This window comes from Hemitrygon akajei, chromosome 17, assembly GCF_048418815.1.
Source record: "Hemitrygon akajei chromosome 17, sHemAka1.3, whole genome shotgun sequence".
Taxonomy (NCBI): Eukaryota; Metazoa; Chordata; class Chondrichthyes; order Myliobatiformes; family Dasyatidae; genus Hemitrygon; species Hemitrygon akajei.
Genome location: NC_133140.1, coordinates 71,457,525 through 71,474,653, shown reverse-complemented (window position 1 = coordinate 71,474,653; position 17,129 = coordinate 71,457,525). Strand labels below are relative to the sequence as shown.

General features: G+C 39.6%; 1 protein-coding gene across 3 annotated transcripts; it reads left to right on the top strand.

Annotated features, from left to right (window-relative positions):
- The first annotated feature begins 815 nt into the window (after positions 1-815).
- Positions 816-10,962, top strand: cox4i1 (cytochrome c oxidase subunit 4I1). Of its 3 annotated transcripts, none has more exons than XM_073070363.1 (5): positions 816-901; positions 5,773-5,852; positions 7,328-7,489; positions 9,986-10,117; positions 10,695-10,962. In XM_073070363.1, the coding sequence occupies exons 1-5, from the start codon at positions 831-833 to the stop codon at positions 10,826-10,828; spliced, it is 579 nt and encodes a 192-aa protein (XP_072926464.1). In that variant the 5' UTR covers positions 816-830; the 3' UTR covers positions 10,829-10,962. The 3 variants fall into 3 exon arrangements, with proteins under 3 accessions (XP_072926464.1, XP_072926465.1, XP_072926466.1); XM_073070364.1 differs by having other exon boundaries at positions 821-972; XM_073070365.1 differs by lacking the exon at positions 816-901 and adding an exon at positions 4,302-4,470.
- Positions 10,963-17,129: the final 6,167 nt, after the last annotated feature.

Sequence of the window (17,129 nt, the reverse complement as noted above, 5' to 3'; positions counted from 1 at the left end):
GATGAGCTGCCAGTGAAAATGGTTGAGGCAAGTACAATAACAGCATCTAAAAGTTCAAGTTTGCTGGTCATCCAACCATACAAGAATACCTCTGAATACAGCCAAACAAAAAGACATTTGGCAAAGTATATGGATGGGAGAAATTTAAAGGGATGAATGCTGAACATGGGCAAATGGGACTAACTTGTTGGGCACAATGGTTGGCATGGTCGAGTTTGGCTGAAAGACCTGTTGCCATGCCTTATGACTCTATAACAGTACAGCAGAAAAGGCCATTTGGCCCACCATGTCTTCTGCACACAGATGTACTGCTCACGTTTCCACATAGTCTATTCCAGATAGTTCCATTTAGAAATGACATGAACAGCCTTTCTATATTTCAATGTGCAGCCTGAGCTACTCTACTTTGAGCTCTGACGTAGTAAGAGATTACCAGGTGGACAATGAAAGCAACATCCCATTATCTGCTGGGAATATCGGATCCATTGGCAAAACATACGGGGGGGGCCATGGGGGTCATGCAATGAGAGCACAAAGAATCTTGTGAGATCTTCACTGTAGAAAGGACAAAGAGCGGGCAAGACTCTGAAAAGTGTACAAGAACTTTCTTGATTTAGTATGTCTATCCTGGATATATTTGTTTAAAAAAACCATATTTTAAAAAGTACCTTTTACTACTTCATGGATGTACAGTGGATTAAGTTTTTTTTTAAATTCAGAGCAGGGTAACAGATCGTTCCAACCCACCAGGGCGGTCCACAGTCCCAACACGACCTGTATGAGTGAATATTCTGCACAGATCATCTGAAGATGGTTAAGGCTTGGTTGCCATGGGTTACCTTTTCCCGCAGTGCTTTGCACACCGGGTCTCTTCCACCGGTTGTGTTGACATCACTTCCCCGTAGGTTCAGGCGCCGGAGCCGGTGTGAACGGTCCTGGTCCCGCGGCTGTCGGTGCGCCGTCGCTCGGAAAGTGAGTGGGTGCCGCCGGCCGGCCGGCAGGTGCTGGGACCTCGGTCGGGTTGTGGCTCCGAGCGTCGCTGCTACGGATCTTGATCGGTGGGGGGAAACGACATGGCGCCGGTGCTGCCACCACTCCCCACCCCAATCCCCGTTCTCCGCAGCACCTCGTTTTCTCCCAGCCCCTTCCCCATCGTCATCTTGCTCTTAACCCAGCCCCGCACACTGGCCCGCTGGGTGCGATGTGCACCGGACTCCTTGACCTTGAGTGTGTTGCCAGCCGCTGCGGCAGGCTGCAGCAACCCCACCAGGAGAGCTTTGGAGGTTTGGAAGAGGATTCTCCGAGGATTAAGGAAGGGGAGTGCCTGAGGGGGAAAGGAAGGCCGTGTCTGGGAAGAGCCTGCAGAGGCCATTGGGGTTTGGTGATGGGTGGTGAGACATTAATGCTCCTGGGAGAATGGAAGGGTCCCCTAGAGGGTTGATTCATCCCATCCTCTAGTCTTTCACAAACCAGGTAGAAATATTTCTATAAGAAGTGAAGTATCCCTATCATAGGAATTTGGTCATATTTGAATATTTATTATCTGTTCATCTTGGGAACATGGGTATTGGTTTATTATTGTCCCAGCACCGAGATGCAGTGAAAAAGCTTTTTTGTGTGTTACCTTGATGGATCATGCTGTACGTATTTACATCGCGGCAGAAATAAAACAGTTGAGAACAGTCTTGCATTACCGGCAAGGCTGACCTGAGGTTTTATTGCAGTTTGTTTCGTGGTGACCTTGATTGACCTTGCATCTGGTAGCAGGCAATGCTGGGTGAACGTTTAATCTTTAATTTTCACGCGGGGTTGGGGGAGATGGTCGACTCTTGATGGTCATGGGCTAAGAAGATAGGAACAATGTTTGTATTCGGAACTATTGAGAATACATGAATTTGAAAGTCGTTATAAATTTAGCCTTGAAAATCTGATAAATTGAAATTTGTTTTGACAATGGAGGTTTTAATATAAAAATGTTAGGCTGCTTGTAATTTGTGTACATTATATGATAGAGTTGCAAATGGAGTAATTGAACTAATTCATTACTCAGGATGATCATTTTTGAGGATATAGTATTGTGGGTAAAGTTATCTAGGTTTATAACAATGTCGGAGTATAATTACAATTACTCTTGTATATGTCGTTTCAAGATTACTCTTCAAGGTCATACATACTGTTTAATCAACTGTACTTCAGACGCTATCAGAGTTGTAAAAACAGAAACCGGTAATTTTCCCCACTACATTCATGCCCACCCTCTTCACATCTACACTAATCCCATATCCTACATCTTCCCTATTCAAGTCTTATTAGGTCTCAGTCTAACTGTCTCTCAAATGTATAGTATCTGATTCCACCACCCTGTCTGGCAGTGTCTTCTAGATGTCAACCACTCTTTGTAAAATACCCTCCAAATTCCTCTTTAAACCCATTTCTCTTGCCTTAAGTGGATGTCCTTTTGATTTTGCTATTTCTTACAATGAGTCTCAAAATCTTATGTACTCCTGTCAGTGTCCTTTGTTCTGGGAAAAACAAACCCAGCTTATTCAATCTCTCCACCTAACTAAACTCATCTGATCCAAGTAACATCCTGGTGAATCTCTTCTGCAATCTTTTTAGCTTAATCACCCCCTTCCTGCAGTGTAGTAATCAGAATTGCACAGTACTCTTAAGTGTGGTGTAACCATTGTTTTGTAAGGTTGCAAAATAATGCCCTAACTCTTATATTCTCCGCCCTGATCTATGAAGGCAAGTGTACCATAGGCCTATACACCTTTATTGCCACTTTCAGGATTTGAGCCCTGTTGTCAGAATCAGGTTTATTGTCACGGACATAGGAAATGAAATTTGTTGCTTTGTGGCAGCAATACAGCATAAGACATAAAAACTACTGTTACAAAAATAAATGTTGTACATTATAGGTCTCCGTTCATCGATGCTCCTTAGTGCCCATCCATTCACTTTACGTGTCCTAACTCCAGTTTACCCTAGTACAGCATCTTGCACCTCGGGGTTAAATACCATCTGCCAGTGGTCTGTCCAACTTTTCAACCGGTAAATCCTTAGACAATCTTCCATGTTTCCCACAATATCACCAATTTTCATATCGTCCACATCTATAGTCACATCCAATTTTATTTCCCCTCTCTCCCCCTCTCCCTTGGCACACCATTAGTCACAGCCTTCCAATCAGAAAAATAGATTTCTTTCAATACTATTTATTTCATTACTTTACTCTGCTTCATGTCACTAAGCCAGTTCTCGATCCAATTTAATCAGCTTGCCATGGATCTCGTGCTTTAATCTCCTGGACTAAGCCTACCCTGAAAGGTCAAGTGCCATGCTGAAGTCCATATAGACCAAGGTTCCTACTTAGGGGTCCATGGACCACTTTTTAATGGTATTGGTCCAGGAAATTTTTTAAAAAAGGCTAAGAACCTTTGATATAGACAGTGTAGAGGCAAACCACCTTGCCTTTAGTCTCCTAAATTTCCTCCTTAAAAGATTTAAATTAGTGAGACAGGAACTTTGCATTACACAACAGTGCCATCTAGGCCTAATAAATCCTTGCCTTTCCAAATTCCCATGCAGCTTGTCCCTTAGAATTTTCTCCAATAATTTTTCGACTACTGATCTTTAGTTGCCTTTTCCAAAATGCTAATCCCTTAAGAATTACGTTAGATATATATATTTGATTGTAATGCAGCTAGTAACGACAGCTTTGATTTTGCTGTATTTACAGCCAGCAGTATTCAAGTTGAGTTGAGGGATTGCTTGTTCTTAGGTCATGCTGTATGAAGTTCCATGTTCTCTTGTGTTTCTATCTTTGGTGAAACATAGAACTGTACAGCACAGTATGGGCTCTTTGGCCCATGATGTTGTGCCAATCTTTTAACCTACTCCATGATCAATCTAACCCTTCACTCTTACATAGCCCATAACCGTAGTATAACAGCCTCTACCACCACCCCTGGCAGTACATTCCAGGCACTTACACTCCAACATTTCCACTAAACTTTCCTCCATTTAGCATAAAATGATATCCTCTGGCATTAGCCTTTCCCACCTTGGAAAAAAGATGTTGGTTGTCCATTCTATCTTTGCTTCTCATATTCTTGTACACCTCTATTTGATCACCTCTCATCCCCCTTTGTTCCAAAGAGAAAAGCCCTAGCTTGCTCAGCCTTTCCTCATAAGACATGTTCTCCAGTTCTGTTAGCATCCTGGTAAATCTGCTCTGTACTGTCTCTAAAGCTTCCACATCCTTCCTTTAATGAGGCCACCAGAACTGAGCAGTACTCCAAGTGTGGTCTAACCAGAGTTTTATAGAGCTGCAGCATTACCACGCAGTTCTTGAACTCAATATCCACCTAATAAAGGTAACACACCATACATCACCTTAACCACCTTAACAACCTGCACGGCAGCTTTAAGGGAACTATGAGCTTGGACCCCCAAGATCCTTAATCTGTAAGTAATTTGTATGTTCTCGCTGTGATTGTGTGGGTTTCTTTCGGGTGCTTCACTTTACTCCTACGTTCCCCAAAATGTACAGTTTGGGTTAGTGAGTTGTGGTCAAGCTATGTTGGCGCTGGAAATGTCCAATGTAATCTTCAGTGATTTGATGTAAACAACACATTTCATTCTATGTTTCAATATGCATGTGTTAAAGCTACTTTTAATCTCTGTTCCACCACTTTATTAAGAATCTTGTTATTAACCTTGTACTCTGCCTTCAAGTTTGACCATTGTAGATGCATCACTTCACACTTCTTTGGGTTGATCTCTACCTGTCACTTCTCAGCCCAGCTTTGCAACCTGTCAGTGTCGAGTTATAACTTACAACAACCTTCTACACTATCCACAACATCACCAGCCACTTGGAGACTTACTAACCTGCTCTTCCCCTTCCTCATCCAAGCCACTTATAAAAATCACAATGAGTAGGTATCCCAAAACCGATCCCTGTAAACCAGCACCAGTCAGCGACAACCTTCAGGCAGAATATGCTCCATCTACTACCACCCTCTGCCTTCTGTGGGCTTGCTAATTCTGAATCTATGCTGCAAATTTTCCATGGTTCCCATACTGTGTGACTTTCTGAATGAGCCTTTCATGGGAAACCTTGTCAAATGCCTGACCAAAATCCATATACACCACATCCATTATTCTATCTTCATCAGTTTGTTTTGTTCCTCAAAAGGGTCATTCAGACTCATGAAGTATAACCTGCCCCACTAAGCAGTGATGACCATCCCTAATCAGACTATGCTTCTCCAAATGTTCATAAATCCTGTTCCTAAGACCTTGATGTATGAATGTATAATTCAGGATATAGCAATATACTAAAGGATAATTTGCAGATACTTTTTTTTTGTAGTATTGTGGGTGACTTGTTCCACCTTTAGGTTACTAATGACTTTGTTTTTAATCTTGCCTATCTTAGTTAGTGATGCATTTGACCCTTGGATTTGTATTTAAACGACCAAGGTATTGATAATATAACAATAGAAACAGTCATTTGATTGGACATCATCTGTGGAGTTTGCTTTGCTCATTTTTTATAAGAATGATCAGTTACTAATCAACTAAAGTAACCAGAACCTGACCTGAAATTTTTCAAACTTTTTGTTTGATTTCAGCATTACACTACTTTAAATTTGGATGATAACATTTGCAACTGAGATGTTGTGCAGAATAGTTAGTGATTTATTTCTGCCATTGATGGTTGAAACTAGTATCTGACGTGTATTCTTTGCTCAAATGTTTCAGGATGTTGGTTTCAAGAGCCCTGAGACTTGTTACCAAGCGTGGACTTTCCACTACTGTTTGCATGCAAGCTCATGGACGTGGTGAGTTAAAAGTGATTATATCTGGCTCGATTTTCTAAATTTAAGTTGATGTAGAGAATGCTAGTTTGGTATTATTTGATATATTCTGAATTTGTAGATCTATTCTCTTTTGTGGTCCTGTTAGGTAATAAATGTTAGAAATCTTGCTGTAATAAATCATTTTTGATCTTTATTTGTTTTTGTTCTGTAAAATGATGTTTAGGAGCTTTATATTTTCCTATTGCATAGAACTCACTTGTAGGTGGAAGTTATAGTTGATAAACTTTCAGTTGATAAAATTCGGCCACTTTCACCCTTGCAGTAGTTCCAAAACTGATTGAAGTGTTCTGCATCAAAAGTTTTCTGTAGTTGCATCCATATTCTACATGCATTTATAAATGAGCACCTTGTCTGTATTGTCACATTGTATATGTACATGTATAAAATAATCAAGAAGTCTAATGCATCATTTTCATAATAAAAAGCAAAATCAAGGAAGGCTATTAAACTCATGTCTTCATTGTTAGCTCAATCTTCATTTACTATTGTTGCTCTGGATAGCTTTTTCTAAATGTTCAAAGTTACCTTTCTAAATACCAATTTTAATTCTGTTTTTAATTTGAGTTTCCAAAATTATACTGTATGTTCTTCATGCCTTTTAAAGTAATCTCTATTTGTACAATAAAATATCTTGCATAATGTAAGATTTCCCTTTCAAGGTTTCATTCAGATTGTGAGTTTTTCTAATTGGTATATGTAGTTTATTTTTGCAGATATTTCATAGGTGTGCATAATTATAGTAACCCATGTTGCTCTGACATATATAATACAGCCTCAGCATAATCTTTGCTTTTATATGACTGCATTATCTCCAAATACCTGTATTTTTTGACATTGTACCATATTCATTAATTCTTAAGCAGTTAATTTCTATTCAAAATTTCATAAGTTGACATATACAGTCCTGATTTTCTACCCCAGTTTCACTACCAAAATGCAACTCGAAGAGTTTCTCTCTTGGATCAATATCTAGATATCTTTTTGGTGGGGGGAGGGGGGAGTGAAGCTCTCAACAAGTGATCAGTAACGAACTCAGTAACAAGTGATCCTTCATTTGGGTCAAAGACTGATATACTATAGGACTATGAATGTTATCCATTTGGAATTTAATCTTTGTTGCATGCATTAATGCAGAGTTTTGGGTAGTACTAACAAAGCTGGAGAATATTACAGCCAATATTACCAATATTACCAATATTATTGGTAGTTGACCAATCTGGATAGTATTTGAAGATATCATGCCAATCGGTAGCATTATTTATCATTCTTCACCTGTATGATTAGCAGCTTTTCTTTGCATATTTTAAACTTTACATTAGATTGGGGAAAACCTGTAAGATGAACCTTATGCTGTATGAGTTTTTCTTTTTTCTTTTGTATTTCTTTTGAGTATCAGTGTTTTGACTTTTATCACGACATCTTCTGATCCTCCACAGTTATTGCAAAATTTGATTATTCACTTCCGCAATATGTTGACCGTAAAGATGAGCCCCTTTCAGCCATTGATGTTGTGGGACAGCTGTCAGGAGAGCAGAAGTCCTTGAAGGAGAAGGAGAAGAGTTCCTGGGTTTCTCTTTCTAGTGAAGAGAAACTGAAATGTAAGTGACAAAAATGATGTAGACCATTGTATTTGAAGTGTCACTGGTTAGTCTGTTCCATACCTTACAATATTTAATATTAATTCACTTTAGTTTGTTATTTATGTGTGTGATTCATCTGTAGATTTTCTCCTTGCCTTTATAAGTTATTGTGTGTTATGTGCTTTACACTCTGGTTCAAGGAAACATCGTCTTGTTTCTGTGTACATTATATGGTTATGTACATTATATACATGTATGTAGTTAAGTGACAATAAACTTGATCATAAGACGTAAGAGTGGATTTAGCCCATTCAGCCCATCACATTTGTTGCACAATTCCATCATGGCTGAATTATTATCACTCAGCTGCGTTCTCCTGCCTTCTCCCTGTAACCTTTAATGCCTGGACTAATCTAGAACCTATCAACTTCCATGTTAAATATACCTTTATAGAGGGATCAGAAGTGAAGATAGTGAGCAATTTCAAGTTCCTGGGTGTTAATATCTCTGAGGACCTAACCTGGTCTCAGCATATTGATGCAGATATAAAGGAGGCAAGACAGCAGTTATATTTCATTAGAAGTTAGAGGAGATTTTGAATGTCACCTAAAACATTCAAAAATCTCAGTAGATGTACTGTGGAGAGCATTCAGACTGGCTGCATCACCGTCTGGACAGGATCAAAGTACCTAAGCTGCAGAGCATTGTAAGAATTAGCCAGTTTCATCACAGGTACTAGCTTCCATAGATCTAAGACATCTTTAAGGAGTGGTCCATCATTAAGGAGCCCCCTCCCACCGCCCAGGACATGCCCTCTTTTCACTGTACCATCTGGAAGGAGGTACAGTAGCTTGAAGGCACACACTCAAAGATTCAGGAACAGTTTCTTTCCCTCTACTGTCTGATTTCTAAATGGACGTTGAAACCATGAACACTACCTCACTACTTCTTTTATTTCTGATTTTGCACTACTTATTTAATTTAACTCTTTGATAAACGTATATCTTACTATAATTCCATTTTTTCTATATTATCATGTATTGCATTGTACTGCTGCCGTAAAGTTAACAAATTTCATGACATATTCTGGTGATATTAAACCTGATTCTGAATATTGTGTACCTTGCCTGTTGACATTAGATATACTGAATTTAAGGCAAGAGGATGACTGGAAACCAACTCCCTCCCATCCCACCCCCCATGAAACTATAGCTTAGTTGCTATAAGGAAATAAGGCATATGTGTACCTGATGTTTTAGTCTGGTTTAATACAACTAAAAACATTAATTTTTTTCTAGTCTCTCTTGGGGCCAGAAGGATTTTATATTGTGAGAAATTTGTTGAGTAAGCAGTTTTGAGCTTCTCCATGGAACCTCATCCAAGTGATATTTAATTTGAGTCAAGGATTGGCATACTGCACAATGTCATTACAGTAAAGTTGCCATTGATGGAGAGTTTTGGAGAGAATTCATTGTACATAATTAAGCATGATTCTCTTGCCCAATAAAATGATAGGATTTTACGCCGCAGGTGGCTAATGTTTTTAATGAGCAATCCACGGAGAGTTCCACTTTCTGTTCCCTTTTCCTGATGTTTATTGTCTTTGGCTTTTTATTGTTCATTATTAATGTCTTTAATTTCTCCATTATTGGGTTACCTGGTTATCATGACTAGTAATTGCATTTGAATAAACAAATGGGTCAGCATTTCTTCCTGACTTGCCAATTCAATAAAAACAAATCCATAAGTAAAATAAAGGCAATGCAGTGATCTACTTAAACATTTTAAAACTTGAAACAATCCTTGCCTGAGCAATAAAAATCAGTGGTGAATATACAGTACTGTGCAAAAGTCTTCGGCACACATGTATAGCAAGGGATCCTCAGACCTTTGCATGGCATTGTATTTTTTTGATAACTTGTTTTCACCAAGCTTAGGTGGAGCAGCACCTCTAACTTAATACCAGTATAACTGATCATTCCTCTTGACTCATGCCATCAAATAGTTTAATAAGGACCCATTTAAAGGTTGGAGGCTGTAAGTGTTCATGGTAATTTAAAATAATTACTCACTACATTAAGGCTTCAGATTTCAACTATTTGACTCTAAACGACAATTTCTATCAGCGATTTGCAACACAGAAATTAAGAACTTGTGGTAACTGTTGTGTGTTTTTTTTTCCCGAATGGTCCCTGCTGTTCCTGAATACTACCCCCTCTTCCCCCTTATGCTCCTGGAATGTCTCTTCATTCATTGGCACGTACACTAATAGGTCTAGATATGTTGAAACCTAATTTGCATGGCTATTTTTGAGGAATTTTAATTGTTCATAAATTCTGGAATGTAAAACTTTGAAAAAGGAATACAATGCAACAAGAAATCATAAAATAAAATCTTAAGGATTGCAGACTACTTTAGAAGCGATTGAGTATCTCCCATATTTATTAATAATCGATTTTAGCTGTTTTTCCCCCAATAACGGTTTCTTATTATTTTTCTTTCTAATTTCCTCAGTGTATCGCATTCGCTTTCAGCGGACTTATGCTGAGATGGACAAGTCATCAAATGAATGGAAGACTGTTACTGGTGCACTCTTTTTTGTGATTGGTTTTACTGGGTTGGTCTTCCTGTGGGAAAGAAATTTTGGTGAGTGCCTTTTTGATTTGTATATTATCAGAATTTTCTTCTGCAGAAAATAGAAGTAACATAAATCTTAAATGGGACATGTTGTATTTATATATGCAGCATCATTTCTTGTATTGGTTGTGTTTTATGGGTACCCAACAGTCGGATGAAAGGTTCAACACTGAAATTTAAGGAAATACATGTTACAGTAAAGTACTGATTAAATATTCTTGAATCTTTTCAGATCGCAAGCTCATTAATTGCATTTGCTTTAATCAGAGTATGTCAAAATGACAACATCATTCATCGAAGTCAGAAAATAATTGTATTTCATAATCTATACAACTAATAATTGTCCTTTTTGTCAATGTAGCAAAAGCCATCAAAAAGAAAATCAATATAATAGATCAGTGCTTTAAAAAAAAATGTTTAAGGTGGCCAGTTATTTAGTATGACTTCCAAGAGGGATATCTATCTTTATCTTTCTCAATTATGACAATTTAACTTTTCAGTAAAAGGACAAAAGGCTTAGTTTTTTTTAAAACATCTGAAATAGTTAATGATGTAACTGGCCTAATTTGTGTCTTATAATGCACAGTGTATAAACCTGTTCCTCACTCCTTTGATGATGAATGGAAGGCTATGCAGACAAAGAGAATGCTGGACATGAGGATGAACCCAGTTCTTGGCGTTTCTTCAAAATGGGACTACGAGAAAAATGAGTGGAAGTAATGAATGTATCAAGGAAGTAAATCTACACTGGAATTCTTAATACTTGTTCATGTATGAGCTTTTGTGTGTTCAAGAAGTTAGCTTAGAATTGGTGTTGATCTGTAAATTTGGTAATAAATTGTTTATGCACGTGTCTGCTGGTGTGCATATTTTTAAAATCAGTCTATTCTAACTAGGGATGGAGAGAAAATGGGAAATTTGGACACATCATCTTTTGAAAGTTTAGTTCAATATTTGATTTAGCTGCAAGATTTGCCCTTGTATGAATGACAAAGAAGTTTGCAAATTTCTATAAATGTACAGTGGAGAGCACTGGTTGCATCACTGCCTGGCATGGGGGGTGGGGGTCACTGCACAGGTTTGGAAAAAGCTTCAGAAAGTTGTAAACTCTGCCTTCTCCATTATGGGACCTGGCTTCCCACTATCCAGGACACCTTTAAAAGCTGAATCTTAAAAAAAAAAGCAGTATCCATCATTAAGGGCCCCCATCACCCAGGACATGCCCTCTTCTCATTGCTACCATCATGGAGGATGTAAATGAGCTTGAAGTCACACACTCAACATTTCAGGAACAGTTTCTCCTTTGCCATCAAATTTCTGAATGGACAATGAACCCATGAATATTGCTTCAGTACTTCCCTTTTCTATTTTGCTCTACTTATTTAATTTTCTTTTTTAAGTATACTTATTGTAATTTGTAGATTTTATGTATTGCAATGCACTGCTGCTGCAAAACAAATTTCATGACATATGCCAGTGATATTAAACCTTATTCTGATTTTGAAATCTTAACTCTCATACAATGCCTAAGCTAATGCATTCAAAATGCCTTGTCTCACTAACATGTGTTGACATTTTCAGAGAGCTGCAAGCTTGCAACCCTCTTTATCATTTCTAGAACCCCTTCCACTGAATAGTCTGCATTAATGGCTTTATTCTAGTTCCCTTTTCTGAAGAAGGGTGTATGATTTGCAGTTTTCTAGTCCTTGTTCACTATCTTTTACTGGACCTGGACTAAGAATGTATTTTCCTCTGAGATTCCTCCCCCTTTTCTGATCCATTTCTTACCTCACCTGCAGTATTATTTCCCAAACTCATAGTGGCCTCTCCTGGCACTTTTTATAATTAACAAGTTCGAAGTAAATTTATCATTAAAGAACATGTATGTTACTGTATAGTACTGTGAGATTCATTTTCCCTAGAAAATAAATACAATCAAATTTATGAAAAACTATACATAAAGACTGACAAACCACCAATGTGCAAAAGAAAGTAATCATGCAAATAAAAACTAATAATACTGAGATACATGAATTGTAGAGTACTTGGAAGTGAATCTGTAGGTCATGGAATCAGTTTGGTATTGATGTGTGAAGTTACCCAGGTATACCTTCTGCCCAAGTATTTTGGGCAGCCACTGGCAAAGTACAATTGAGTGGAAGAGAGTAGGAAAGGTAATCCTTCTGATAAGATGCTTGAAATGCTGGCTTGCCATGACCAACCTATTTTGTCAGAGAGACAAGCTCAAGGTTTCCTGGCTCATTTCACTGCATCTTATAGTCATAGAGTTAAACAGTACAGCAACAGGCCCTTCAGCCCAGCCCACTCATGTGGACCAAGGAGCCTTTCTCAGCTAGTTCCATTTTGCCCCATATTCCTCTAAACCAGGGGTTCCCAACCTGGAGTCCACGGACCCCTCGTTAATGATAGGGGTACATGGTATAAAAAGGTTGGGAACCCTGCTCTAAACCTGTCATCCATGAAACTGTCCAAATGTGAGAGGTTCAATGTGGTTTACCCACCTCTATCATTTCCTGTGGCAGCTTATTCCAGGTAGACCATAATACCATAGGGCATAAGAGTAGACTTAGGCCATTCAGCCCATCGAGTCCACTCTTGTCATTTCATCATGGCTGATCCCAGATCCCATTCAAACCCACACACCTGCCTTCACACTATATACCTTGATGCCCCAAACAATCTGGAATCTATCAACTTCTGCTTTAAATATACCCATGGACTTGGCCTCCACTAGAGATTTATCACACTTTGGCAGTTTTGAGGCTGTGCCCGCTAGTTCTGGATACCCCCACCAAAGGAAATCCCATTTAAATCTCCCATCCCTGACCTTTTATCATTGTCTTTCTGACCATCTGCAGGAGCATTTACAGCATACAGGCTATGGCAAATACTGATGATTGTTACTCCATAATCTGCTCTTTGATCACTATCAGCCTGTCACCTACAATGGCTGAAAACAATGCACTGCCACACTAAAGTCAGTGCTGAAGGTCTGTTGGACTCTTGAAGGAAAACTCTTCTCGTATAGCATCCGCATACAACCTGAAGCCCACTCCCCAAAGGGAGCTGTAAAAAACCCACTTCAACTGCCTTGAGTCCACCATAATTAATACCATCAATAAATAATTGTTTACCTCAAGATAACAGCTTTTGATGAGAGTGATGATGAGCTAAATTAACTGCAAAAGTCAGGGCTTTGCCAACCCTTGAGAGAAAAGAAACAGCTGTTGAGGCACCCGAAGGCTGAGGTCCCTGACCATGTGAAGAGATGGTGGGTGGAAAAAACACTGGAGGTCCAGCAACTCAATGATAATCATCATGTGCATGGATTTTTCTGGTGCTGCCAACACCATTTCTGATCCACTGCACAGAGAACCAATAATTACGGTGAATTCTTTCTTTGCACAGTTCGTTGTATTTTGCACATTAGTTTGCCAACCTGTTGAATTCCTCTAGATTTGGGGTTCTGAACCTGAAGTCCATGAACTCGAGGGGGACCAGTGTTCTTGTGGGCAGATTTACTAGAGCTGTTGTGAGTGGTTTAAACTGATATAGCAGTGGGACGGGAACCAGGATGACAGAGCTGAGGATGAGCCAGCAGGTTCACAAGTAGATGATGGTTATAAAATGAATGTAAGTAAGGACGAGCTGAAGATTGGGTACAGATGCAGACAGAGCAAAGAGTTAAATTGTACCACAGAAGCAAAATTCAAAAGGGCGAACAATGCAGGACTAAAGTTGCTGTAGTTAAATGTGCGTAGCATTCGGAATAAGGTTGATGAACTTGTGGCACAATTAGAGATTAGTTGGTATGACATTCTGGGCATCACTGAGTCATGGCTGAAAGAAGGCCATAGTTGGAAGCTCAACATCAAATTGTATACTTTGTATCAAAAAGGACAGGCAAGAAGGCATAGGTGGCGATGTGGCTCTGTTGGTAAGATGGAATTACATCCTTAGAAACAGGTGACATAAGGTCAGAGAATGTTGAATCTTTGAGGGGGGAGTTAAGAAAATGCAAGGGTAAAAATACCATTATGGGAGTCATATACAGGCCTCCAAATAGTAGCCAAGTTGTGGGGTTAAGATTGCAAGGGAATCGGAAAAGGCATGTAATATGGATAATGACACAATTGTAATGGGGGATTTCAATATGCAAGGGGATTGGAAAAATTAGGTTGGTGTTGGATCGAAGAGAGAGAATTTGTTGAATGCCAATGAAATGGCTTTTTAGAGCAACTTGTGCTTGAGCCTACTTGGGGAAATGCTATCTTAGATTGGGTGTTGTGTAATAACCCAAACCTTTTTAGGGAGCTTAATGTAAAGGAACCCTTAAGAGACGGTGTTCATAATTTGATTGAATTCATACTGCAATTTGAGAGGAGGAAGCATAACTCACATGTATCAGAGTCGCAATGGAATAAAAGGAATTTCAGAGGCGTGAGAGAGGAGTTTGTCCAGGTGGACTGGAGGAGGATACTGGCGGGGGTGATGGCAGAGCAGAAATGGCTGAAGCTTCTGGGAACAGTTCACAAGGCACAGGATAGATATGTCTCACAGAGGAAAAAGAATGGCAGGGGAAGGCAACTGTGGCTGACAAATGAAGTTAAAGACTGCATAAAAGCCAAGGAAAAGGCTTATAAGGTAGCAAAAGTGAGAGGGAATTAGGATGATTGGGAAACTTTTAAAATCCAACAAAAAGCAACTAAAAAAAGCTATAAGAAGGGAAAAGATTAAATATGGAGCAGACTAGCCAATAATACAAAGCAGAATACCAAAATTTTTTATCAGTTATATAAAGAATAAAAGGGAGGTGAGAGTTGATATTGGACCATTAGGAAATGATACTGGTGAGGTAGTAATGAGGGATAAAGAAATGGCAGATGAACTTAATGGGTACTTTGCATTTGACTTCAATGTAGAAGACACTAGCAGTGTGCCAGAGGTCTGTGAGTATCAGGGAGCAGGAGTGGGTGCCATTGCTATTACAAAGAAAAAAGTGCTAGGTAAACTCAAAGGTCTTAAAGTGGAGGAGTCACCTGGGCCAGATGACTACATCCCGGAGTCCTGAGAGAGATTGCCGAAAACACAATGGATGTACTGCTCATGATCTTTCAAGAAACACTTGATTCTGGCATGGTCCCAGAGGACAGGAAGATTGCAAATGTCACTCCACTCTCTTAGAAGGGAGGAAGGCAAAAGAAAGGAAATTATAGGCCAGTTAGCCTAACCTCAGTTGTTGGGAAAGTGTTGGAGTCTATTATTAAAGATGAGGTTTTGAGGTACTTGGAGACTAATGATAAAATAAATCAAAGCCAGTATAGTTTCTAGAAACATAGAAAACCTACAGCACAATACAGGCCCTTCGGCCCATAATGTTGTGCCGAACATGTCCCTACCTTAGAAATTACTTAGGGTTACCCATAGCCCTCTATTTTTCTAAGCTCCATGTACCTATCCAAAAGTCTCTTAAAAGACCCTTTCATTTCCACCTCCACCACTGTTGCCGGCAGCCCATTCCACACTCTCACCACTCTCTGTGTAAAGAGCTTACCCCTGACATCTCCTCTGTACCTACTCCCAAGCACCTTAAACCTGTGCCTTCTTGTGGCAGCCATTTCTGCGCAGGGAAAAAGCCTCTGACTATTCACACGATCAATACTTCTCATTATCTTGTACACCTCTATCAGGTCACCTCTCATTCTCTGTCGCTCCAAGGAGAAAAGGCTGAGTTCACTCAACCTGTCTTCATAAGGCATGCTCCCCAATCCAGGCAACATCCTTGTAAGTCTCCTCTGCACACTTTCTATGGTTTCCACATCCTTCCTGTAGTGAGGCAACCAGAACTGAGCACATTACTCTATGTGGGGTCTGACCAGGGTCCTATATAGCTGCAACATTAAATCTTTAAAGAGAAATTCTGTAAAGGGAAATCTTGCCTGACAAATCTGTTAAGAGTTCTTCGAGGAAGTAACAAGCAGGGTGGACAAAGGAGAGGCAGTGGATGTCAATTACTTGGATTTTCAGAAGGCATTTGATAAGGTGCAACACATGAGGCTGCTTAACAAGATAAAATCCTATGGTGTTACAGGAAAGATACTAGCATGGATAGCAGAATGGCTGACAGGCAGAAGGAAGTGAGTGGGAATAAAAGGGGCCTTCTCAGGTTGGCTGCCAGTAACCAGTGGTGTTCCTCAGGGGTCAGTATTGGGACCGCTGCTTTTCACATTGTTTGCCAGTGATTTGAATAATGGAATTGATGGCTTTGTGGCAAAGTTTGCAGATGATATGAAGTGGAGAGGTAGGTAGTGATGTGGCAGCAATGTGATTGTAGCAGGACGTAGACAAATGGGCAAAAAAAGTGGCAGATGGAATACAGTGTTGGGAAATGTATGAAAATGCATTTTGGTTATATGAACAATAGTGTAGACTATTATCTAAATGGGGAGAAGGTTCAAGCATCAGAGGTGGAAAGAGGCTTAGGAGTCCTCATGCAAGATTCCCAGAAGATTAATTTACTGGCTGAGTCTGTGGTAAAGAAGGCAAGTGTAATGTTGGCATTTACTTAAAGAGGAATAGAATATGAAAGCAAGGAGATTATGCTGAGGCTTTATAAGACACTGTTCAGGCCATACTTGGAGTATTGTCAACAGTTTTCAGCCCATATCTCTGAAAGGAGATGTTGTCATTGGAGAGAGTCCAGAGGAGGTTCACGAGGATGATTCCGGGAATGAAGGGGTTAACATATGAGGAGCATTTGGCGGCTTTGTGCCTGTACTCACTAGAATTTAGAAGAATGTGGGGGAGTTCATTGAAACCTACCGAATGTTGAAAGGACTAGATTGGGTGGATGTGGAGAGGACGTTTCCTATGGTGGGGGTAGCCAGAACTGGCGGGCACAGCCTCAAAATTGAGGGGCGACCCTTTAGAACAGAAGTAAGGAGGATTTTTTTTTTGGCCAGAGAGTGGTAAATCTGTGGAATGTTCTACCACAGACTAC